At 50.4% G+C, this 24,561-nt stretch overlaps 8 protein-coding genes across 8 annotated transcripts; 5 read left to right on the top strand and 3 right to left on the bottom strand.

Annotated features, from left to right (window-relative positions):
* Nucleotides 1-378: 378 nt before the first annotated feature.
* Nucleotides 379-1,392, top strand: EsH8_VI_000905 (uncharacterized protein; the record flags this gene model as incomplete). Its single annotated transcript, XM_083272158.1, has 3 exons — nucleotides 379-441; nucleotides 503-532; nucleotides 616-1,392. 3 exons carry the CDS (start codon nucleotides 379-381, stop codon nucleotides 1,390-1,392), a joined length of 870 nt encoding a protein of 289 aa, XP_083127332.1.
* A 1,431-nt stretch (nucleotides 1,393-2,823) lies between these two features.
* EsH8_VI_000906 (major facilitator superfamily domain-containing protein) lies at nucleotides 2,824-4,474 on the bottom strand (the record flags this gene model as incomplete). Its single annotated transcript, XM_083272159.1, has 3 exons — nucleotides 2,824-3,830; nucleotides 3,891-4,175; nucleotides 4,276-4,474. 3 exons carry the CDS (start codon nucleotides 4,472-4,474, stop codon nucleotides 2,824-2,826), a joined length of 1,491 nt encoding a protein of 496 aa, XP_083127333.1.
* A 2,934-nt stretch (nucleotides 4,475-7,408) lies between these two features.
* EsH8_VI_000907 (uncharacterized protein) lies at nucleotides 7,409-8,973 on the top strand (the record flags this gene model as incomplete). Its single annotated transcript, XM_083272160.1, has 2 exons — nucleotides 7,409-7,547; nucleotides 7,610-8,973. The coding sequence occupies 2 exons, from the start codon at nucleotides 7,409-7,411 to the stop codon at nucleotides 8,971-8,973; spliced, it is 1,503 nt and encodes a 500-aa protein (XP_083127334.1).
* A 2,045-nt stretch (nucleotides 8,974-11,018) lies between these two features.
* EsH8_VI_000908 (uncharacterized protein) lies at nucleotides 11,019-13,298 on the top strand (the record flags this gene model as incomplete). The annotated part of the gene is made up of 4 exons (XM_083272161.1): nucleotides 11,019-11,218; nucleotides 11,274-11,302; nucleotides 11,354-11,455; nucleotides 11,521-13,298. 4 exons carry the CDS (start codon nucleotides 11,019-11,021, stop codon nucleotides 13,296-13,298), a joined length of 2,109 nt encoding a protein of 702 aa, XP_083127335.1.
* A 1,311-nt stretch (nucleotides 13,299-14,609) lies between these two features.
* On the top strand, nucleotides 14,610-15,641 carry EsH8_VI_000909 (uncharacterized protein; the record flags this gene model as incomplete). Its single annotated transcript, XM_083272162.1, has 1 exon — nucleotides 14,610-15,641. One exon carries the CDS (start codon nucleotides 14,610-14,612, stop codon nucleotides 15,639-15,641), a length of 1,032 nt encoding a protein of 343 aa, XP_083127336.1.
* A 627-nt stretch (nucleotides 15,642-16,268) lies between these two features.
* EsH8_VI_000910 (uncharacterized protein) lies at nucleotides 16,269-17,337 on the bottom strand (the record flags this gene model as incomplete). The annotated part of the gene is made up of 2 exons (XM_083272163.1): nucleotides 16,269-16,740; nucleotides 16,796-17,337. The coding sequence occupies 2 exons, from the start codon at nucleotides 17,335-17,337 to the stop codon at nucleotides 16,269-16,271; spliced, it is 1,014 nt and encodes a 337-aa protein (XP_083127337.1).
* A 521-nt stretch (nucleotides 17,338-17,858) lies between these two features.
* On the bottom strand, nucleotides 17,859-22,567 carry EsH8_VI_000911 (uncharacterized protein; the record flags this gene model as incomplete). Its single annotated transcript, XM_083272164.1, has 7 exons — nucleotides 17,859-18,348; nucleotides 18,399-18,548; nucleotides 18,603-18,780; nucleotides 18,833-19,022; nucleotides 19,098-19,164; nucleotides 19,218-20,057; nucleotides 21,348-22,567. 7 exons carry the CDS (start codon nucleotides 22,565-22,567, stop codon nucleotides 17,859-17,861), a joined length of 3,135 nt encoding a protein of 1,044 aa, XP_083127338.1.
* Nucleotides 22,568-23,116: 549 nt separating this feature from the next.
* EsH8_VI_000912 (CaiB/BaiF CoA transferase family protein) lies at nucleotides 23,117-24,451 on the top strand (the record flags this gene model as incomplete). Its single annotated transcript, XM_083272165.1, has 1 exon — nucleotides 23,117-24,451. One exon carries the CDS (start codon nucleotides 23,117-23,119, stop codon nucleotides 24,449-24,451), a length of 1,335 nt encoding a protein of 444 aa, XP_083127339.1.
* Nucleotides 24,452-24,561: the final 110 nt, after the last annotated feature.

The following is a 24,561-nucleotide window of genomic DNA, read 5'->3' on the forward strand; positions in this document are numbered from 1 at the left end:
TGTTAAGTCATATTTCGAAGCCAAGGTAACGCTTGGCGCTAAAGACTTTCCTTCGAATACGAACATTGCAGCAAGGGGTATTTGAAAAGACAAAGCGCTCATCTGAGGTAGCCGTATGGGGCGCTGCTTGCTGCAAGGTTCTCGATGCAACGAAACTCGTATTTAGCCGCTCTAATTAGCTTTAGGTGGAGATTCCGGCCTATTTATAAGGACCGGGCTTAGCTCTGCCTGTCGTTGATTGGTTCCACATGCATTGACAAAGTCAAAAGCCCGTTGGTGATTGTTGAGGGGGAAACAGCACGTTGGTTGGCAAGGTGGAAAAATGTGGCCACAGAGAAACAGAAGATACCCCTTTGACTTTGTAAATTCAATCAAGCCATGGAAAAAAGCAACGGCTCACGCTACTGGCGTGTCCGAACAGCTGCAATCGTTCTCGCCGCGGTAAGTCTAGGCTTGTGACACTCAAAATCTAGACAAACCGAGCTGACGGAACGCTTAAAAGCTCACATGTCAGAATGCTGGCAGCATATTGGTACGTTGGAAAATGACGCGCCCATATCTCATATCTAGGTCACCTTTCATTCGGCGTCAAATCTGACAATGATCAATCATCAGCTGCAGCATAGACTGCAGACCCGTCCAGAGGGCAATTCCATACGATACGAGCCTCTGAGCGCCATCATCTTGTCCGAGGGCCTGAAGCTGCTCATATCTCTGGTCGGCGCCGCGTGGGGATTCCTTCATAGTAACATGGGTGACTTGGCATTTTCTGCCGGTTATTTTGGCTACGTCCACAAAGGCCACAGCAACTCCGCCATTCCGGCCTTCTTATACACACTCTCAGCCACTAGCCAGAGCATCGGGGCGTACCACCTCGATATTCTCCCATACTTGATGCTCTCGCAGGTCAAACTCATTCTGACGCCAATATTCAGCAAGATCCTTCTGAAGCAGATTCTCCAGCCACAACAATGGCTTTGCTTGGTCATCATGGCAACAGGCATGGTCATGGTACAGATTGGTTCTGCCGCACAATCTTCTGAAGGCCCACGTGGCAGCGCAGTAGACAAAGATATGATGTTTGGAACGGTTGCTATGGTGGTGGCGGGAACGTGCAGTGCATTTGCTGGCGTATACATGGAAGCAGTACTGAAAGCCTCAGAGAACAGTTTTATGGTCCGCAATGCTCAGCTGGCGTGTTACAGTGGTTTGTGTGCGGTAGGGGGTTATTTGTGGCAAACAGACTTCGGAGTTAAAGGTTTCTTCTCCGGATACACAGATTTAGTGTGGGCTTTGATTCTGTTGCAGGCTGCTGGAGGCTTCCTCGTGTCGTGGTCAGTTCGCCTGGCAAGCACTATCGCAAAAACTATTCCCAGAGCCTGGGTTTCCTAGCAGCCTCAACAATCCCACTCCTTGCATCACATCAAGCATTAACCATTGAGGTAAGTAATTGTATACATGCATATTCAAGACCGAAGATGGTGTGTTGACTCGTTTGTAGTTGAAGTGTGGCATTATGTTGGTTCTGGGCGGGGTGTTTGGGTCCTTATGGAAGAGCAAGGTATATAGTGATCCAGCGGAACAATGGAGTGATAAGGAGTCTAGAGACGAATCAATTGTCTAATAATGAGCGTCAAGTACATACATGACCTGGAGTGCGCTTCCTCTACGTAATCAGGATATCAATAATTCAATCGAATACATCTTCAGGTTTGGACAACCCCACTCCATTCAATTTTAGTTATTGTGCTGTTAGTTTACATCATTCTTTGACCCTCAAGTTATTTATTTCTCGCCTGCACCAGTTGTGTCTTGACAATCACCTATATGATTTGCCGAAGGGTTATCTTAAACGGGGCATTCCAGTCTTGATAATTCAGACGTAGGCTGGGAGAATGTTCTTGTTAGAGTTGTTGTCAAGCAGAGTGTATGACGCAGTATCTTCGTATTCGTAGGTAGGTAGTGGGTAACGCATACACCTGTGACACATAGTCGCCACGCACCGCCTTCTCAGCATGGTAGTGGACGATGCAGTCGTCATACGAACCTGCGGGGAGGAAATACAGCTCGAGGCGGTATGTAGCCCAGCGGTTTCCATAAATGACGCCTGCAAGCGCAGTGGTATCAACTATAGCCTGAGACACAGTGGCGTGCGTAAAGTAGACAGAGAAGCTGTATAGTAGCGGCAGCAAGGAGCAAGTCTCGCGTCCTTAGAGGAAGATGAGAGCCGACCGCCCCGCATGATCCGTTATGGGGATTATATGGTTCTTCAAACGGCAGATGCGACCAGCACCGCCCATACCGCCGCGTCCTGACGCTCCAAATACGCCACCTTTGCGAGTTGTCATGATTGGGATAGAAGTGGAAAGGGGGGGGGGGGGGGGGGGGGGGGGGGAATTGGGAGATGGTGCAGTTTTGTCAATCATGTCAGTCGTTCTTGAGATTGAGAAAGTAGGATGTGTTGGATATTGACTGGAGAGGAAGTGCAGGCATGCGAGCACGTGACTCTTAATCCCATCGTATTCGTCGATGGTGTGCAGATAAAACCAACGAATGAACAGCCGGTATGCATCGACCTGTATAGAAAGAATAGATGCTTAAACGTCCGCCTCTTGAGGCGTCATGAGGGAGAGGGTACTTTTGGATCTGAATGCCCTGCGCCAAACCTATCCGACAGAGAATAATAGCAAGCATAACGCAGAAAGACTGCCTGCAGTAGCAAATGGCACACTTGCAATCAACAGTTCTAACAACATAAGGGAAAAGGGACACTTGCTTAACAAATCTGTCTCTATAAGTAGTCTGAAATGATAGCGTACAGGACTACAGAAGATATCTGTAATCGGGTGACATGTCTCCCAATTCTGTCTTTTCCTCCTCCGTGATAGTCGACTCGCCCGCAGTTTGGTCTCTACTCCGGTTCGCAGACCAACACCCAATAGCATACACAAGACAGGAAAGACCACTCAAGATAACGAAAGCGATACTGATGCTATACCCAGGGATGTACTTGGGCGCATCCTTCTTCAGGAAAGCAAAGACGGCGATAATGCCACCAATGTTCCCGAAACCAACCTGCCAAGCACTCCCGATAGAGCGTCGGTGATGACCTCCGAGATTCATATTAAACCAGCATACAATGATGGGCATTGCCGTGTAGGCCCCGCTCGCCACAAGAAATAAGCCGAAATATTGAACTGACGTGTTGTTGTGGACAGAGATCAAGATGGCGAAGCCGGCGATGGCGACGCAGATGGCAAGAATGGCGAACAGGAATCGATGACGCATCTTATCGGAGATGAACGCGACCATCATCGAGAAAGCAAAAGCCACAACCCAAGGAGGCACGCTGTGTAGCTGGGTCTGAATGCTGCCGTAACCGTATGTCTGAATGATACCCGGCGCAAAGTAGGCATATCCATAAGCCGGGACGATGAGGCCAAAGTACATGAACCCCCCGACAATGACCTTGTAGTCCTTGAAGATTCTTCCAACATCGCTTATGGTAATACTGCGCTCGGCGGCAGAGCGGCCTTGGTCAGCCCGAAGGCGGGCGGAGACAAATTCCTTCTCCTCTTTGGTGAGCCACTTGACGTCTTCGGGGAAGTCGGGAAGCCAGAAGTAAAAGAAGACGCTGACAACGACGGTAAGGAGTCCCTCGAGAATGAAGATCCAGCGCCAGCCGGCGAAGCCGCGGATGCCGTCCATCTTGCCAATCGCGGCGGCGAGAAGGCCACCGAAGGCGCCGGCGAGTGTGGTGCTGTTGAAGAAGAAGGAATAGCGGCGCTGTGCTTCGTGGCGACGATACCACATTCCGATGAGATAGAACGCTGGTAGACATTGTCAGTTAGCTTTGTGAGGTAGGAGTAAGGATTTGTGCGGCGCAGTACCTCCCGGGAACATGCCCGTCTCGAAAACACCCAGAAAGAAACGCGTTGTGCACAAGCCGGCGTAGCTCTTAACGAAGCCCTGGAGGAGGGTGACCAATCCGAAGCAAAACATGTTGATGCTCAGCCAGACATGAGGCTTGAACTTCTTGAGAAGGATGTTGGAGGGAATTTCGAGCAGAATGTAGGGGACGAAGAAAACGACGAGGGCGTTGTTGTACAGGGTGCCGTCCAGTCCCAGTTCTTTTGAAAGGCCGAAAACATTGGCATTGGCGATGTTGACTCGGTCTGTTGACACACATCGACAGTTAGTACCAATTTCACCGTGGCGGCGGGCTGCGGCGACGATGCGACAGTGTGTCTCAATGCGCCAGCGGGGATATCTTACCAAGGAAAGCCAATAGATACATGACGCAGAGGAAAGGTATCACACGGAAATCTATCTTGGTGATGAGCTTGCTCTCCGTCGTATGAGGAGGACATTCGATGGGAGCCTCGTCGCCGTAGACCGGGCGATCGAGGTCAGTCGCATGCTCAAGCGAGGCCGCTGGCGACTCCGCGGGCTTGTTTTCTTTCATGTCCTGCATCTTGATGTCGTTTGAGCTCAATTTCTCCTTGTCCAGGATGTGAAGGACTCTACGACCAACAAAGACACCTCGGGGGATCCGACGAGAAAGCGGGAGAAAAGGTGAGGATTAGTAATTAACGGTGCAGCGCTTAAACCTCGACTATCCTCAGGGTGGCCGTCAGCTTTTATTTCGTTACACTTCTTTTTTTTTTTTCTTTTTTTCCCTGTGACTGTCCAACAGGGTCATCATTTTGCGCCCGACCTCGGCGGAACGACTCACAGACAGGACAGGGCCGGGAATCCTCCCGGCTCCACAGAGTCTCAAAAGTACAAGCCAACACTAGCTCGATGTGCACTAGACCGGCAGCGGAAAAGCGACAGGGGGGTTGGATAGGGCACTGATCATCCAGTTCTCCCCCCAGCCTCCCAGCCGAACCCCGCGTTTCGTTGCAGGCCGGCATGTAATACTATGCAGCTCCAAGTTTAGGGCCATGCGTGTAGTGGTCATCGGGAGCTGAATAATGCCACGGACAGCAATCAATTATGAGCTTTGCCTCGTACCCCGAACGCACCCCTCATCTTACTAGAAAGTAATCAACCCGGTATTCTTAGACACTTTTCTCCGGAAACTACCCGAGATACAATCCGAGTTCATATTGAACCGCGAAATCCTACCAGGGCCCATAATACTCTATTCAGAAGTTCATAGCTCCACCCCGGCCCCTGGTCGGGATTGGCCATCAGCTCCACTCCGTCCGCCGATGCAGGAATTGAGAAGAGCTCAACCTGCAAATTCCTCTTGGCGGTTGGCTGTTAGGTTGGCATACCTCTTGCCTCAAGCCGCGACCGCGTTGAATGACTAACATATTATGACTAGGGTCTCGGGCCGGTGGGTGCTGGAGGTGTGAAATTTGTCCGGACTTAACATCGGAGGCGGCCGCGAGCGGCCGGACCCCGGGGCCCCATCTATTTTAGGTCTAGAACACCTGTGAGTCAATGGCGGCGGTTAGTAATGTGGCGCCGGTCAAGACTGCGCTTGAAACAAACAGCGTTGTCGATTTCAACTCTTCGTACCCCGCAGATCTCAAGCCACGCACCAAGCTGCAGACCTTTTGTAGCTTCATTAGCGCGGGGGTTGGATAGGGTTGCAGATTCCAATGCCTCGGTTTGCGATGGGATTACAGCTTGCTAGAGAACCTGACCTATGTACCACGTTGTTCGAATACCTTCTTCAGCCCGAGCCAGTTCACACGCACTTCGTATTGTGCCCAATCAATGGGCACAATTCCGTTTTTGGCAAATCTTGCTTTGCCGCATTTTCCCTCTTGCGCTCCCGGATTTCCCAGCAAGATGTAACGTCAGGCCATGCAAGCTGAAAGCCGGGAACTACGTGAAGAAGATGTTCTTCGTACGGCAGAGGCGTCAACGCCAAGACGGTAGCAGATGGGAGGGGCAAAGGCCAGAGGAGTAATGGCTTACTGATATTTCCTTCATAATCTAGAACCAGGCGAGAATAAAACTAGAAAACTATTCACATTGTCCCGCTTGTGAGCAGGTATGCTTCCTAGAGAGCCTATCTTGATCATTTGTTTAGTTGTATTGTCAAATTTTACTACACTACTCTATCTCTTGCAATGTCCTCCAAATTAAACTTGGTTTCCGAATTCTCATGAGAGTAAGTTGCTTGATTGGCACATAGAGATTAGTCTGATGCTAGAATGTCCTTGTAAAACCCGAAAACATCCACCATCAGCTTTGGGGTGCCTCTCATGGTGAACCCTAGCCCTTCGCTAACTATGGCATACGCACTGTCACCAGAAATTTGGTCGCCCAAAGATGCATCGCAAATGTGAGATGGAAGCGTCTAGACTCCCGTATGGAAGGTATTGGTAGAAATGGCAATATCCCAACGCATCCAAAGCGGCGCACAAATACCCACGTGGAGATGGCAGTGGTCATTTTGATTCGGGTAGCGAGGTCTAGATCAGTAGTATGGCAATGGAACCAATCATACTCGAGCCGAAACAAGAGAGCATATGTTCTAGCGGGCGACACGTCGTCCAGCGGTGAGAATACATGTTTCTGAACTAGGCTGGACTGGCTAGGCTGTATCGCGAACTCATAACAACACGCTCGAGGATCTCAAAATCACTGGATAGGTCATCGACCTCATTACGCCCAGAGCCTCACCCTAGCTTGATAGATTGGTTATTAGCACCATATCGTCATGCCAATGATCACACGCTGGAGCGCGGCTCATGGCCATCGTGCAGTCCAGCCCCTCATGACTGCGATGACCACGGTAGTGAATACCTATATTTAGTCTTAATCTCAAGAAATCTTCTGTCCAGATATTGTAGTATGAGCTCTCTGGCTGCAAGTGTCTCGGGATGCCATTTGATCGTTGACAACATCTATGATCAAACTAAGCTCTGAGACTGGGGGTGTCATAAAAGGTCTAGAAGCTCATGGTATCAAAATATCCAGACTGGGTGACATCAGTGACTAATTGAAGTAGCAAATACAAGATAAGTAAGATACCGACAAATCCAATGACGTCGTTGGGCATGCAGGGAGTAGTAACACCTCAGTCGGATCTATGCCGACTTTCGCTAGGACCCCCCTCGGGAATTGCGATAACATCCTGTCCAATTATGTTGTGATTCATGAACTTCAACGGCAGAAGATAAGCTGCAGATAAGACATTGCTCCGAACCTCCGTGGTTGAGATTGGCTGGAACCTACCCCGTTCAGATTAGAATCTCCATCTAGATGCATGGTGCATAATCAGGTTCAATTTTTGCAAGAGTGGGAGAGAAAGCTATATCACATAGCCAAAACGCAGCTTCATATCCATAGACGTTGTTATTCGTTCTAGTGCTTCTATATCACTAGATAAAGCCTATTAAATCTTTATTATAGCACTTACAACTGTGTGTCTCTACCTGCCACAATGACGACGATTCAAAACACCTCAAATTCGAACCATAGTCTCAAGCACAGATCATCGAACGATGTCGAGTCTTCTTCTACTCAACCTCCTGAGCTTGGCGTTGGCAACTTCATAGATATCGAGGGCGAAAAGTCCTATGGTAAGACCAAGCCCAAATTCCTTTGGCAAAAAGACACGCAGGCTTATGTGTAAAATTTATAGTTAAGAAGCTTGACTTTATTTTGCTTCCATTTTTATCTCTCATGTACTTCTTCAACGCTGTCGATCGCTCTAACCTGGGAAACGCGAAAACCGATGGGCTAGAGCAAGATCTAAACTTCAAGGGAAACGAGTACAGCTTGCTTATTTTGCTTTTCTATATCCCATTCGGAACTTTGGATCTTCCACTTAATTTGCTCACGAAGAAATTCTCGGCCAAATGGGTCCTGCCCTCTTTGATGGTAATATGGGGCGGCATCGCCACAGTCCAGATTGCTACGACAAACTTCGCCGGTATTTTGGTTTTACGACTTCTTCTTGGCGCCTGTGAGGCTGGATTCTTTGCAGGCGTTGTCTTCTACTTCACCATGTTCTATCGACGCTCCGAGCTAGGCTTTCGAGTTGCCATCTTTTTCGGCAGCGCGCTATTGGCAGCAGCATTTAGCGGTTTGATATCCTACGGTGTATTCCAGATCGAGGGTACAAGGCTCCACGGCTGGCAATGGTTGATGCTCATTGAGGGGCTTTTAACTGTCATTATTGGGGTGGTCTCTTTCTGGTGGCTTCCTGCCTCCCCAGCCACAGCTTGGTTCTTGGACGACAGGGAAAAGGCCGCTGCACTGGCCAGGACTTTGAGAGATGGATCCAACAAGGTCGACTCGAAGTTTGACTGGAAAGAATGTTTCGCCTCATGGAAGGATTGGAAGTTTGTGATGTGGTTGTTCATCTGCTTCAACTACCCTGTCGCCTTCGCTACCACCTCGAACTTTCTTCCCCAGATCGTACAACGTCTTGGATACAGCGTCATCAAGACCAATCTCTGGACCGTCGCCCCTAACGCTGTTGGATTTGTAATCCTTCTGATTGTCGCCAAGTCATCTGACCATTTCCACGAGCGGACCTTTCATATATTTGGTGCCCTGGCAACGTCGCTTGTGGGGATGATTATTCTCATTGCCATAGACGTTCTTAACAACAAAGGTGTCGCCTACTTTGCTTGTTTCCTCATGGCAGCGGGCGCATACACTCCTTCTTGTCTCGTTCAGTCGTGGCACAACAACAACAACTTGAACGAGAACAGCCGCGCTGCAACAACTGGCCTACTAGTAGGTTTAGGCAATTTTGCGGGAATCTTGTCAGCTGCTACCTTCAGAACGGAATATGCGCCCAAATACATCCCCACTCTCATCGCTACTTGCTGCTGTAATGTCATCGCAATGGTTTCCGTCCTGGTACTGGGCGGCTGGATGAAACTGGAAAACAATCGGAGGAACAAGGCCCAGGGTGTCAATCTTAGCGCCCAAGACGTTGACACATCTGAATTAGATGATGGGGAGAAATCACTCAAATTCCGCTTCTTTACATAATTTGAGCGGATATGCGCGCAAAGGTGTTATCCAGCTTAGCTTCTGTGTTACAGCAACGTTTCAAGGCGTGGGCGAATTGAAACAGAAATTGTGAAGCAAATTAGGTATATTAATCAAAACAATGTATATCAGACGAGTTGAGCATACTCGGTGATCACTGAACAGCCCAGTCTGAACCAACAGCTTGTATTGTTGGTCTTTGTAATGTAATCTGGACAAGCAACCCCCAATCCTTGATTCCTTTTTGGCCTTGAGTAAAATTGATCCTGAGAAAGAACAAAGGAGCGGTGGAAACTGCTGTGCAATTTATTGTCTAGTTATTTTTCCCCCTCCTTTTGTTCATCTTACTTGGAGCCAACTATATAGAATCTGCCTCTGCTCGTGTGTCTCATACTCACCTTTGAAGAAACATCCCGACTTTCACCCCATACTTACCACCAACACCATCCACATATTTTTAGGGTAAGTTTTCCCCTCACTACTAGGCCCTACATAAGATATGCAGCCACCAGCGGGTAATAAGTGCAGTGAAGGAACGACTGTGAAAGTTTCTGTCCACTATACATGTTACTATCACTGTCCCTCTTGCCACGCCAACAACGCACCTTGTCAGCAATGCATAACCAAAGCCCAAGCAGCCGCGCCTGACCCACTGTCTCTGAAAGCTGCCGTCCAGTCTGCGCTCCAACAAGAACTAAAAGACACCCAAGTTCTTGTCACAATCGATGTTGAGCAACCAGATGTTGAGATGACTGAAGCTCCAAGCCTAGACAGCGAAACGGACGACGAAGACCTCGGATACAGCAGTCAAATGAGCCTCGACGACCCACCGTCTTCCCAGGGAAATCAGCAGGACTCCAGCAGCGGAGTCGAACTGAATAACCATCCATTTGAACCCACCACAGAGACTAGCAGCACGGGCTGCAGGACAGAAGGTTTCGATTTCGAGGAGCTTTACTAAGTGGGCTAGCTGCTTTGATTTTGTGTAAACCAATTGGTTTTTTGGTTGGAATACCCCACCCACTAAGCCAGGACATGGGGTATTTATTGCTAGGCCCTCTCCGCTCTCTCCATCTTGTCAAAGCAACCCAATCTGAGCAAAGCCCTAGCCATGTTGGCTCCATATTGTAATTCTTCGCATAAACTGTCAATAATCCCAGTTTTAGAAGCCAGGTGTTGATGGAAGGGTGGCCGAGTTGGTTATGGCGCCAGGTTAAGGTCAGCTTAACATCTGTTTCCTGGTGGGGCAACCCGCGCGAGTTCGAGTCTCGTCCCTTTCAATTAATTTTGCTGTTAGACATGATGATCATTGCCGTTTTCTTTTTGAGTTCTAGCTCCAACGGTATCTTGCATGCGGATGAAGCTGTTTCGTCCGCATGCGGTTTCGAGTGTGTGATGCATATGACGTTTGGGCCGCTGAGCTACAGAGGCATAATTACAATAAAGTCTTGGGATACAGTCGTGTAAAAAGTTTTCCACTATAATATGTATGTAGTCTTTATTCGAGTTGACCCTCTGAACCTATCGATTTGTACGAATGAATTGGTAAGAATCACCCTCGATTACTCAAATCCGGTGTAGGATACTCCCAGTGGCCATAAGCCTGTAGTCGATGATTATCAGGCTTAAAACCCTTCCTTGTTTTTTTTTTGCAACTTACTCAATTCCTCACGCAGGGGTTGGAATTAGTCTTCACTTCACCGACGTAAATAATTAGAGTTATCGGTGAACCATAAATGCCGCGGTTCCTATGCCTTCTACATTAAGCGCCCGAGCGTGGCAGTGCACACGTCGGATCGCGTTAGTGCTGGCACCAATCGAGTCAGGGGACATGGCGTTGATAAACCCCTCACTGGGAGGCAGCCCGAGCATTTCGTTTGTGATATTCACAAATTGTTCAAAGACTTTAAAATATGTTGCGCATTTACGTTTATTGTTCTTCTTGAACCAGAAAGGGCCAGAGTGGGAGAGCATTGGCTCAAATTGGAAATACTGGCGGCGAGAAACTGTCCAGACCGCAACAGCGTGCATACTTTCCACATCATATGGAGCAAGGTGAGGGCCCCAGTACGCCGGACCTGATCGATTGGACTCGGCCACTATCACCATGGGGTGATGGAGAGTCGGATACACGTGTCGCCAACGGCAATGAACCCGACTTGGAGGCAGAGCGTCATGTTTCTGCAAGCGCCCCCGGCAGCCTGAGCACCGAGGTGCCGCCGTCAGTATACTTCAATATACACCGGTAAGTTTATTTACTGTATATCGTGGCCTCAACCATACTGACATCCGGATTGTAGAATCAGACGTCTTGTGCTCGCAAGCATAGGTCAGAATCTATTTTCAATTCAACTTCAACACTATGCTGACTTATTCTCAGATGATCCATACACACTAGATCAATTACGCGAGCCACGGATGAACTCTTTGGTTGTCCGTCCTTTAGTAGACCGTCTCTATGACCCCGACGATCCAACTGTTGGTATGGCTTAGAATTACATTCTTATGGCCGTTGAGCAAACAGTACTTTTGCTGACGTTCTTTTAGTCTATTGCCTACTTGCAAATCGGATCCAATTCCTCAGACAACATACAAGTACCGCCCATCACACAGTAAACATCGCCCGCGCCACGCTATGCGAGCTTGTTGCCAGTCGTGTGTTGCGCCGATATCATGAGGAGCACCCAGGCCAAATCGGTCTTCTCATCTTGGCACACATTCTTGTTGAAGGTTTCGATCCGTTTCAAGGAGCCCCAGGGGAGGTCGAAAGCGAATGTCGACAATATCAATGGCCAGTTCAGCGACGAGATGGCCATGAAAAAAAGCTCACAACACTAGAGCTCGCCATTATCTCCGAAAGCAAAATATTTCTCAGCTCTTCGGCATGTCAAAGGGTTGTAGATGCCGTTTGGCAGGGCATTGTGACCTACACGCCCTTGTCGTTCGTCGACATCCTGCCAGACCATTACGAGTATGCTTCCGTCTCGCTTTATGAGCCACACAGAGCGCCACTGCTTGACGACAGACGCCTAGTCGTGCCATGGATCCGACAGGTGATCGAGCTGTTTCAGTTTATTGCTTTGGTCGTCTTGTACATCCTAACGATGGTGAACCGGAGCAGTGCCACTCTGAGCAAATGGGAGTGTCTCTTCACCGTCTACACAACTGGGTGGACTCTCAATGAGTTCGCCGCAATCATTGAGCACGGCTGGGTTGTCCACTCCCAGACTCTGTGGTCATTCCTCGACATCACCTTTAGTTTCATCTTCGGCTCCTACGTCTTGGCTCGCATTTACGATGTTATGGGCTATGGAGGTGTAATAGCAGATGGGTATGGGGTCCAGATCTTATGCGTTGCTGCTCCCGTTCTGCTTACGAGGGTAGCCTTTACCATCATGCCGGACAGTCTAGTGTTCATCGCCATGCACGCCATGATGAAGGACTTCACCCGTCTAACCTTTATAGCCATCTGGTGTTTCACTGGCTTTTTTCTAGCATTGCAATGGCTGATAGGCAGCAGCGGAACAACCGCTGGCATTAGCGGCAGGGCTGCCCTGGGGTGGTACGAGACGTGCAAGTTGCTCATTTGGACCTGGTTCGGCCTCGATGGAACTGGGATCGATCGTTCTGATGAATTTCATCCAATCTTGGGACCGGTACTAATGATCTCATTTGCTTTTCTGGGCAACATTTTGTTCTTGACGATTTTGGTGGCGCTCTTGAGCAACACTTTCTCAAAGATAATCGCCGATGCACCCGCCGAAATTCAATTTCGCCGCGCTGTACTCACCTTTGCGGGTGTGAAGAGCGACTCGATCTTTGCTTACCCGCCACCTTTCAACCTGTTGGCTCTCGCAGTCCTCCTCCCGCTCAAATCTGTACTGACCTCGCGCTCCTTCCACGATCTCAATATCTCCTTCATCCGCGCACTCAATGCACCAGCACTGCTCATCATTAGCGCTCTCGAGCGTCGTCGGATAGCGCACCCACAGCGTGCACGCTCGCAAGCTCTTTTGAACTGGAACTTCAGCGGTTTTAACCCACACGGCGACATATATGCAGTCTTCAAAGTGGAACCGCCGCCAGCTGTAGAACGTGAGCTGGAAGAGTTGGATAATCTGAGCGATGTCGGCTTTGCAGAGAGCGAACTGGGATCGAGGTTATCGCGGGACGTGAGCCGGTCGAGACGGCGACGGCAGCTGAACAGGAGGAGGCGTCCTGGGGGAATGATCTCTCCGGTTAGCGTGTCATTCCCGTTACCCAGTGTGCAGCGGGTCGGCACGAATGAATTTGAGCCGTTGTCCAGATCACCTTTAAGAAGATGATGGGTCCTGGAATACGGGTTGTAGTCAACGGGTGTGTCACAACTCAGGGACAACAAAGATGGAGTGAATGGGGCACTGGCTTTCCATTAACTTGCAGCATTTAATCTACAGCTTCGGAAGGACCGGGAGAGACATTTATAGCGTAGGCAAGGAGATCATAGAAAGTGGATTGGGAAGATAACGTAACTTGTGATTCAAGATAACTTCCTGGAGGCCAGTGCACTGCTTGTGGGTAACAAGAAACAGACGATCGATGCTCCGCCCGAACGAATGAAAGCAAATTGTGTTGATTTGTTGACACGATTTGAAAAAAAGGGACCCCACACGCAAATCGTGCACTGCCTTATTCCTCTCAGGGGGCTGAACTATTAGGGGGAAAACGGACCCGAAAGGCTGTGAGAGGTTGAGCAGGCGTCGATCTTGGTTTGCCCATATTGATGAGAGTTTCAGGAGCGACGAGCGAAGCATCCACAACTTCCCGGATGCCTCGCCAAGACTTGCCAATGTTTAGCGTAGAGCCCTGACAGCGTTAGTGAAATAACTGATGTAGATGCTAATTAAATAAGCTTTGTGAAGCACACGTACACTTCACTATATAAAAAGGGCGAAGTCTATGCCCCGCGTCCGGCGGGAGGAGCACAGATCAGAAAGTCTGCCTTCGGTTTACATGGCAATACCCTGCAGACGTGAGGCGAGGTCCAAGTCCACAGCCAGGATGCAAGCCATTTCTTTTCTGGTTTAGTGATAACAACGTCAAAATCACGAAAAGCAAGACTTTTGAACCCTCGTGACCATGCAAATGTCGAAGCTACCAATTCAACGCTAGGAGGCTATTGATCCGCGACACACACTTGTTCATCATCACCCGGTGATATCCACCAATGAATGAGTATGTACTATGTACTTCTGAAGCTCGACCACCGTTGAAAGGCGTGACTCGCGATCCCCTCACGACTAGTCAGTCAGAGCCGCAGGGTAGTGCTCCAGCTACCGGTGGGCGGAGAGGAAACTAAATAAGCGTGCTTGGCAATACTCCGAGAGGGCGGGGACCCAATTGGCGGAATGTTCGCAGCAGAAGTCCGTCTGCACCCCGCATGCAAGCCTCTCCTTGCTCCAAGTGCCGATGTAATTGGATGCAACTCTCTTGAGAGCTCTCAGATGAACTCAATCGAAATCAGGGCCAGGAGTCCCATCCCACAGGACTTGGTATTTGCAATACAACATTAATAAATATAGGTCTGCGGTACCTTCTGTCCCATCTGATGTTGCCCTACCATCCAGTCCTTACTCCTACCTACACACTCGTTCACAATGGTTGCACTTTTCAGCGTCCTTGCCTTGGCCGTTCTGGCCGTTGCTGCTCCCGCCGAAGATGGAGATGCGCGCAAATGCGGTGGCAAGTTTGCACGAACACGCCCTTCCGCCAACTCGCTGGTCGTAGATGCCTCTGGAAAACAAGCCAACAGCTTCCCTACCCTAAATGAGGCAGTTGTCGCGCTGAAGAACACCACGGACGAGCAGACCATATTCATCATGCCCGGAACATACACCGAGCAAGTACGAATCCCCAACTACCTCGGACACATTACCATCCAGGGCTACACATGCGATTCGCGTTCCTACACCGCCAACGAAGCAACATTAACCAACAACCTGTCACGCACAATTGCCAACTTGACCAGCAATGACCAAACGGCCACCCTTCGTCTTTGGGGAGACAACATGAAGATTTACAACCTCAACATCGCAAACACTTTCGGCCAGGCAGATAGGAACGGCCAGGCATTGGCTGTCAGTGCACAGATGACGAACCTCGGCTTCTATGGCTGCAAGTTCACCGGCTACCAGGATACCATCTACGCCAACGAGGGGAGGCAGATCTACGCAAAGTCATACATCAACGGTGCTGTCGACTTTGTTTTCGGTCTGAGGGCGGCTGCTTGGTTCGAGACCTGCGACATCGAGACGATCGGCCCCGGGTACATCACCGCCAGTGGGCGTGACGCTGAAAACAACACCGCCTACTATGTTTTCAACAACGCCAAAGTCGGAGGCACTAGCGGCAAGGCATCGACTGTCTTGGGAAGGCCTTGGAGACAGTTCTCCAGAGTTGTCTTCCAAAACAGTTTTTTGAGCGATGTAGTGAAGCCGATTGGTTGGTCGACGTGGGACGCTACCCAGAGCACCGACAACGTGTTTTACAGGGAGTTTAACAACAGTGGACCGGGATCTGAGGGTGTGAGGGCCAACTTCAGCTCCAAGCTGGACGCGCCTATAACACCAGTCACCGTCCTTGGCGAAGGGTTCAAGAAGGAGTGGTGGGTTGACGCAAGCTACTTGTAAACTAGTATATACGATACCTTTTTTTAATCTCCCCAGACTTATTTAAGGGACTTTTAACGTCGTAAAGCACAACATGCATACAATCCGATGTGAACATTTGAGATTTGCCACGCCCTCATACAAAATCGTCCAATCCTCTGTAGTTGTTGTGTCAGCCATGGAAAAAAATCAAATAAAGGCCAAGTCTCATGATGCAGTCGACACGTCAGCGCAATGCTTCTTGTGAAAGAGAAGTGCATAGTCTTATTCAACTTTTATCGTCTATTTCCTTCCTTAAATCGCAAGCTGTACACTTGTTGTTTGATTTTTGTTAAGCATCGACTAGGCCTTATTATCACGGTGTCCTGACTGGACTTCATCAACAAGTATTTGACAGGATTCTGAGGGTACCGTCAATAGTTAGTGTCACAAGAGTATTCGACTGCAACTTCCATCACGTGAGCATATACCGACTGGTTGCCGCAGTCATTTGTACACTTGGTATATGATGCATCGGTGAAGACGAACCTTGCTGATGCCCCGTTTGCATTCTGTCCAATAGTATTACCAAGCTTCTGTAATAAATATTCGGGGTACTTTATAAGCAAGTTATTGAACATGTAATCGAGCAATTGCAGCAACGTTCCATCAGCTGCTGATAATCTCACCCTTCATACACACAGTGGCTCCATTCTTTACTACCACCTCGTACTTGTCACTTTCAACAGCTGTTGCGGAAATGGTGTAGTCATCGCCTGCATACAGCGGGGACATTGCCCGGTATCCAATCTGCCGCACTTCCTTTCCGTCATTTCCGTACACATCCCGCCAGTAGTCGAGCATGTTGATCAGATTCAGTGGCCCATGGACCACAACATCGACATGGCGCTCGATATCTTTCGTCCAGGGCTCGCTGTAGTGAATCTTGTGGCCATTGAACGTAAGTGCGGAAAACCGGAAGAGTCCGACAGGGGACCATCTGAGATGGCGTATTGCCCTGCCGTCTGTACCTTTTTGGTCGGTAATGGTAGAGGGACCAAACGCTTGCGGCCTGTCGTTGCGCACTGGTGCTGTCTTTGCGGCCAAGGAGACGTTGACCTCGGGGCGGAAGATCCACGATCTGGGAGCATGTTAGTTGGAGTATTTGGTTATTTTAGTCCAGGGCGACGACATACCTCTGGTCCTTGACGACCAACCCATCACGCCCCCAAAACTCCTTCTCGACATCAACCAGCACCATTTCATCCCCACTCTTACTCTTCTTCGGTGTCGCTCCTACAAGCCTCGTCCGCTCTTCGATCTCTTCCCCAACCTTGAGCGAAGTCCCCTCGATGAACTGCATCTTACCGCCAGCCCACATCCGCCGCGTGAACGGCGCAGGTGCATTGAACGTCTTGTCTGTGCCATCCATGCCCAGCTCACTCTCAACGGCCGCAGGAGTGAAATAAACGAGATGGTAACCGGGAGGCAGCGGCGTGCCTTGCGCTGGAGGGTCGGAGGAGACGTCCAGGCCTGGGTGCAGCTCTTTGCGGTTGAGGGTCAGGCTGAGACGCTGTAGTTGGTTGGAGTCAAGGATTTGCTTGCGGGTGACGTCTTTGCCGGCGAAGGTGTCGAGAAGCCTGGAGGCTGCGTCTGTCGCATTGGTTGTCAGACAACGCCGGCTGCCGGCGGTACAGCGAGCGAACGCCGGCCGTATTTGGTGAGCTAGCGATGCCATACTGGAAGTTGCTTTCTTGGATGTTGATGGCGAATACTAGTCACTAGTCCTGTTGGCGTTCGATGTTTTTGTACAATCTCAGATGTAAGCAGTACATGTGATCCAAGAAGGTGCTCTGTGGAATTGAAGGCGGCGACTGTCACCTAACCGGCACGCCTTCAATCAATCTCGGGTTCGGAAAGTAAAAGCCGACGCAATTATCGATGAAAGGCATGCCACCTGACGAAGAACCCGGCGGCATGGTGTCAATGGTGAGGTCCGTGCAGGACACCGGCTTTTCGGTTATATGCTCTCGGCTTCTTGTTCCTGCTGCTGTGAATGAGGAAGCCGAGGAGACCACTCTCGGTTCAAGAAACCGAAAGATGACGTAAACTGCACTGTGTCCCGCACTATCGAAACGACCGGTTCACACGTCCAATTCGCGGCGCGGGACACGCGCCCACGGCTCGGAAAAAGTGCGCAAGGCATTCAGATTGGTGTTTTTGAGGACCACGACGCAAAAGGCCGCTCGTAACCCGTCGTCAAAGGCAACGCTGCAGGAAATTCAGCCCTTCCAGTTGCAATGGCCCGTTGGTGTAAAGTTGAGGGTCGAGGAACAAGCTGAGATCCTCGAGGGCATCCTCGCCCTCCCAGTTTGTCCGCATCAAGTGGAAGTACTGGTCCTCCATGACTCCTGGTCTCGTTTGAACAAGTGAGTCTTGATCAGCAAGCAAGTTCTGCGAGGGACTTGCGCTTGTTGTATCAACAGGACTAACGCCGACCATGGGGCCGGAAATGGCACCTGATGGCGCAGATTCTGCGCCATCATTGTTAAGCCTCTTGGCGATGGACTCATCCAGGTACTGTAAAAAGAGATCCAACACGTTGTTGTTGATGCGCCAGTATTTTTGGATCTCCTTGAGTCCTAGTAGGCACATCTGCGCCCTGTGTTCGGCTAGTCGCCGGCTGATGCTATCGGCCGACTTGATATCGATGGCGTGTATGCAAAACGCCGCAAATAGGCTCGTGAGTCTGCTAAGTCAGCATCCATTTTTCTGGAGACAATTTAAAAACCAACTTACAAATGCATCTGGCCGTACTGCAACGTCTTCTGCGTCAACATGTCTTCGGCGATCCGGCTGATGCGGCAGGCGGCGGCGAGTGCTGCCTTTTTGTCCTCTTCGTCCCGGTTGCGAAGCCAGCCATTGCGGTGGACTAGGATACGCAAGTGACTTCTAAGTTTTAGCATACAGTCAAGGCAGATGACGCATGAATGGGGAACTTACTTGTAAGCCAGATGTATCAAGCAGGTGAGAACTGATGATTGCCCATCTTCTGGACCTCTTCGCATGTAATCTGGCAGACTCAGTCTCCACTGTTCAAGCTGATCCTTTAAATCACGGACTTCGGTTGGCCCGGGTGGTCCCCGTCCTGGCGCGAAGTGAGTGTCCATGATTCTTCCAACTGCCACTTTGTCAGTGATGATTCCGTACTTGGGAGAGCCAAAAAGGCATACGTAGCCGAGCTATGTCCACCATCTTAATCGCGTACTGAACATGCTCAGGATTCGAAGAACCAAAACCAGTAGCTTGCTGGCCATCAACATCCTCCTCCAGGTCCGCAGCAGCCAAAGACTCAATGTCGCAGTCTTCGTCGCGGATTCGGCAGGGTAGACCTAGTGACACAGAAGCTTGACGCTCTCGGACCTTTGATCATCAGCTAAAGACCAGTTTGAAGTACACTTTGAGCATTAGACAAAGTACGGTAGTGTGCAGACTTACATATATTGACCACCAAACTCGTCTTCTCATCCGCGCGGTATGGGGATCTCTTGTAATGAATCTCGTTCTAAATCATGCTTAAGATCATGCACTCGTCGATTTGATTTCAAAGCAACTTACGATCGGTGGAGACCATGGGTCTGAGCGAGTGTTAAAACAGCCCCCAGCCAGTATCTTACATCTCTCCAATCCGTTGGGCCGCCCCTCCAAAAGCTGCAAAGGAAAAGGGACTGGATAAGAGTGAATTCGTCCTTCTCCCAGTTGGAGTGAAAAAGAACTCGGGCACGTGAATATGTCACACTCTTGGCCTCGGACCGGTCCTTGAACCCCATTGCAAGGATGGCTGCTTCGTCGCAGTAAGTTGCTCCGATGAAGAGCATAGCCTGCAGCAGCAGCGGTGAGATGTCCTTCGTGACAAGACGCCGGGCGACATCTGCACGGTCAAGGATGGGAAAGCAAGGGTGAAACCATGTGAAGTAGGCGCGTAAAGCTGGCAGACAACTCTGCATATCAGGGAAGTTTAAAGCTCCTTCCTCTCGAAGATAACGCTCTGTCGCAGAGCTGATGTTATTCGTGCTAGCGGGTGACGCAGTGAGGTCCTGCGATTGCGGCGTCTGAGCGACTGGGAAAGTCAAACGTCCCTTAAGGCCTCCGTCACCAACACCGTCACCAGTCTCGTGCTCAGGAGCTCCGGGAACGAGGGTGAGGAAGTTAGACTCTCCAAAGAAGCGACTGCCTGCAGTCGTTGCGCTGACAGAGTGCACCGACGTAGGAGTCTCAGCATGGAACGGTTGCGGTGTAGAGCCTGGGTTGGATACTCCATGGGACGCGACGCTCATGGAAGCAAGAGTTGCGGCTACAGCGGAGGTCAGGGCCGAGGGCGGAGCCGAAGTGGTTATATCCGGGGTCGCAGACAAGAACTCCTCCGCTTGCTTCTGCTTCTTGGACCGACGAGGGTAGCTGCACTGAAATCAGCATTAATGACATCCATCGTTGAGTGGGGACTCACCGGCCTCTCCGCGAAGGCACGACTTCACAAGTCGCCTGTGAATCCTCGCAATTAGAGCAAGGATGGCGCTCAGTGACATTGCACCGGATGCGCCGAGAGTTACATTCCCTACACGCGTGTTTTGCGCGTGGCTTCTTGAGGCCTTCTGCCGGCATAGCGGGAGCTTTATCTTTGCGGAGACTTAGTCGTACCTCTGTTCAAGAGCAGGGTCTTAGGATTTCTGGACAGGTCTTTGTTGGCTGTGCTCTTTGATGGGCAGTATGTCTTGGTTCTTGTTGTATGTTCTCCGTAGACGTGGGACAGGATCTACATACTCAGGCGCGCTGGATTTCTATGCGTACAGTGCCAGCCCGCACTGTCTCTATTAATATGGGGCGTTACTGGCTTCGGCTTCGATGCCCGAGATAGACTCCACCCTGCCCCAAACAAACTGACACTAAGGATATCGGATGACTTTCATCGAATACCTATCCCGTCACCCATATGATTATTCAAGTTGTATTCTAGAAGGCACCAAGTATTGGAACTGAGTTGAAAAATCAGAAACCACAAATAAACCCAGGGCAACATTCCCTTCACAGAGAAAGTTACACCTGACATTCCGTTCATCATTCGCCCTGTTTCTCTCGAACCCTAGGCAGTTGTATCGTGTTCCCGCTGCAGTTTGATCAATGAATATCATACGAACCGGTGCATCCATACTGGACCCTAGTAACCGAGATATCGTTGTGTTTGTTTCTTATATCACGCTTTACCCGCAGACTGCCAAATGTGTCGACAAACTCTGGGGGACTTATGGGCTTTGACCACTACAGCCTCAATCTTGCAACTATTTTTGATTGGAAATGATATTTTGGAATTTTTACAATATTTTGTGACCATTATGCCGCCACTATCTATCGGAGCACCTGTAACTGGTTTAACAAATGAGGATATCTTGATTTGGTACCAGTATCTGCTGTCATGACCAACAAATGAGTAAAATACGTTGCGCTTTACAGATTACATCCACAAATGTGATGTGCAGCAGACGCTCTCATGCAGCCTCCAAATTACCGAATCCTCGGTCCTGGAATGTCTTAGAGGTTGCCTCACTTGATGCCCCGTTGATATACCCTCAACTCTAGTAACTGCGAGGTAACTGCAAGACCTTTTCGCTGATGTATGACAAAATCATCTCTCGCGAGACTGGTGCGATTCTTGGGACGAAGATTTCGCGGAGATATCTCTCCACATCATACTCCGCAGCATACCCCATGCCTCCGTGGGTGAGTACGGCGCGTTCGCAGGCCGTGAACGCCGCCTCAGCAGCCATGTACTTGGCACTGTTGGCGGCCACCCCAATCGCATCCTGGCGAATTGACGGGTCATCTTTGCTCGCATCATATAGCCTAGCAGCGTGGTAGGTCGCCAACTTCGCCGCCTCCAGCTTCATGTACGCATCCGCTAACGGGTGGGCAATAGACTGGTTCTGGCCGATGGGCCGGTTGAACACGACGCGGTCCCTCGCGTACATCGAAGCCTTGGCGATTGCGGCATACCCCAGTCCCAGGGCCTCGCCGGCAAGCAGGCACCTTTCGGCGTTCATTCCGTGAAGGATAATCTTAAAGCCCTGTCCCTCTTGGCCGATGAGAGAGCTCGCGGGAATTTGGTAGTTGTCAAAGAAGACCTCGTTGGCATCAACGGCGCGGCCGCCCATCTTCTTGATCTTGCGCATGTCCAGACCGGGCTGCGACTTGTCGAGGTCGATGCAAAAGAGCGACAGACCCTCGCTCGGCTTCTTACAGTCCTCGTAGGCTTTCGTGCGAGCGAGAAGGATCATCTTGGACGCCACCTGCGCGCAGGTAATCCAGATCTTTTGCCCCGTGACAAGATACGTTCCGTCTGCTTGCTTCTTCGCCGTTGTAGCTAGACGCAGTGTATCGAGACCGGAGTTAGGCTCCGTCACTCCGAAGCATGTGCGCCACTTGCCCGAGATGATGTTGGGGATCGTGCTCTCGAGCTGCTCCTGGGTGCCGAACTTAGCCAGCGGTTGCGTCGCGTAGACGTTGGCATGGATGGATTGCGCACCGGCCATGCCCGCGCCGGACTCGGAGATGGTCTGCATCATCATGGTTGCCTCTGAGATGCCCAAGCCTGAGCCACCTAATGACTCCGGGAGAGCGATACCGAGCCATCCATCTTTTGCGAGTGCCGCGTGGAATTCCTTTGGGTCTTGTTCGTTCTGATCGCGTTCTTGCCAATAGGTGTTAGGAAACTCTGAGCAGACATGTTCGATCGCTTCTCGGACTGTCAGTTGGTTCTCGGTGAAGCCGGTTGTTTCCATTATCCTCGAGGCTGGTGATGTTGAGAAGGCAGCGCAGCTGGATCTTAGTGCTGGTACCGCTGGGCGCAGGCACATGGCTTTCTTGACGGCCGGTCGCGCAAGGCGCCAGGCATTCCGCGTGAGTGTTGACATCATATGTATTTGGTAGGGCGTGATCTGACTGGGTCAATTGACTCGTTGGAAGTGAGGACAACTTCAGTCTCTGAGCTATAAATACCAACTCAAAGGCCAACTTGAGGCTGTTAAAGGCATCTCATTGCAACTTCATACCCGGCAAATAGATCCGACGGCACAGAATCAGTTATTCGGCGAATTGGCGAATGACGACACACCAGTCAATGCTGAGTGATCGGCGCCACGGGGACTGGGATCCGGACTCCTGCATAAAGCCGACTTCGGGAAAAGAAGCCGAAGTGCACTCACTCTAAGGGCTCGAGCCACTGACACATTCAAGCGCCATGATTCTAAGACAAAGGCGGAGGTCAAAGACAACATTTCCCCCCAAACGCTGATGCGGACAAGCCTGGGACCATGGAGATATACAGAATCTGCTAAGTCCCTGTATTGCAATTTTGTTCACAGATTAACGTCCAAGAGACGTCAGCATTGAGATTCGATTAACAATACTAGGCCTCAAATCTCGATTCATCAATGGCACCTCATTTTCATTTCTCAATTTCTGCCATGTCTCCGCCACGGGCCATACTCTCGGCCCTCGGTTGCCTAAGCACGGCTACTGGGAGAAAGCTGAAGCCAACTATTGCATCACGGCAATCTCGAGTATATCTCAGCCGTTCCCTGTTTGAGCCAACCTACCGACAACCCAACACAAGCTATCGGAGCATGGCTACCACTGCATCATCAAAATCAGAGAGGGAAGCCTTACCACTGGAGGGAATCACTGTCATCAGCCTCGAACATGCCATCGCGGCGCCATTCTGCACCAGACAGCTAGCCGACATGGGCGCTCGCGTTATCAAGATTGAGCGGCCCGGCGTTGGCGATTTCGCCAGGGCCTACGATACCCGCGCCGGCGGGTTGTCCTCGCATTTCGTCTGGACAAACCGCTCAAAGGAGAGTCTAGCATTAGACCTCAAAACCCCCAAAGACTTCGCAGTTTTGAAGAAGCTCATCGCCAAGGCGGACGTGTTGGTCCAAAATTTGGCACCGGGCGCCACTGAAAGACTAGGTCTCGGTTACGACACTCTGAAAGAAATCCACCCCTCCCTAATTGTCTGCGATATCTCTGGCTATGGCTCAGATGGTCCTTATAGGGACAAAAAGGCGTACGACCTTCTCGTGCAGAGTGAAGCGGGACTGCTCTCTGTCACAGGCAACGGTCCAGAGCCGGCCAAGACAGGTATTTCTATTGCGGATATCTCGGCGGGGATGTACGCCTACTCCAATATCCTTGCCGCCATAATCAAGCGCGGAAGGACGGGAAGAGGTTCGCGTATAGATATATCCATGCTCGAAAGCATGGTGGAGTGGATGAGCTTCCCGTTGTACTACACCTACAATGACGCCCCAGGCCCGACTCGCTCAGGCGCGGCTCACGCTTCCATATACCCTTACGGGCCCTTCAAGACGGGATGCGGCGGGTCCGTTATGCTTGGCGTGCAGAACGAGCGAGAATGGGCGAGTCTCTGTCGCGACGTGCTTGGAGATGAGACTTTGATCAAGGATCCACGGTTCGTGAACAACACGCTCAGGGTGACGAACCGGGATGCTTTAAAGAAGATTATTTGCGATGTCTTTGCGCATTTATCGTCCGAGGAAGTTCGGCAGAAACTGGACATCGCATCCATTGCGAATGCCAATGTGAATGACATGCAGGGGGTATGGAATCATCCCCAGCTAAGGGCGAGGGGCCGATGGACAGATGTGGAGACCCCGAATGGACAGATTCCTGCCCTTATTCCACCGGGATTTGGATCCGTCGAAGCTTCCAGGATGGATAAAGTTCCTGAGCTGGGAGAGCATAATGAGGCTATCCTCAAGGAACTAGGTTTTGAGTAATGATTTGTTGATCTCAGATTGATCTATCTGCAGAAAATGCCCCAGTTCTTCAACTTGATTCGCACCCAAAGACCTCCAGATAAAGTCAATCCGAATCACATTCTCTGCCC

This window comes from Colletotrichum jinshuiense, chromosome 6 (assembly GCF_051148585.1).
Source record: "Colletotrichum jinshuiense chromosome 6, complete sequence".
In the NCBI taxonomy this organism is placed as follows: domain Eukaryota; kingdom Fungi; phylum Ascomycota; class Sordariomycetes; order Glomerellales; family Glomerellaceae; genus Colletotrichum; species Colletotrichum jinshuiense.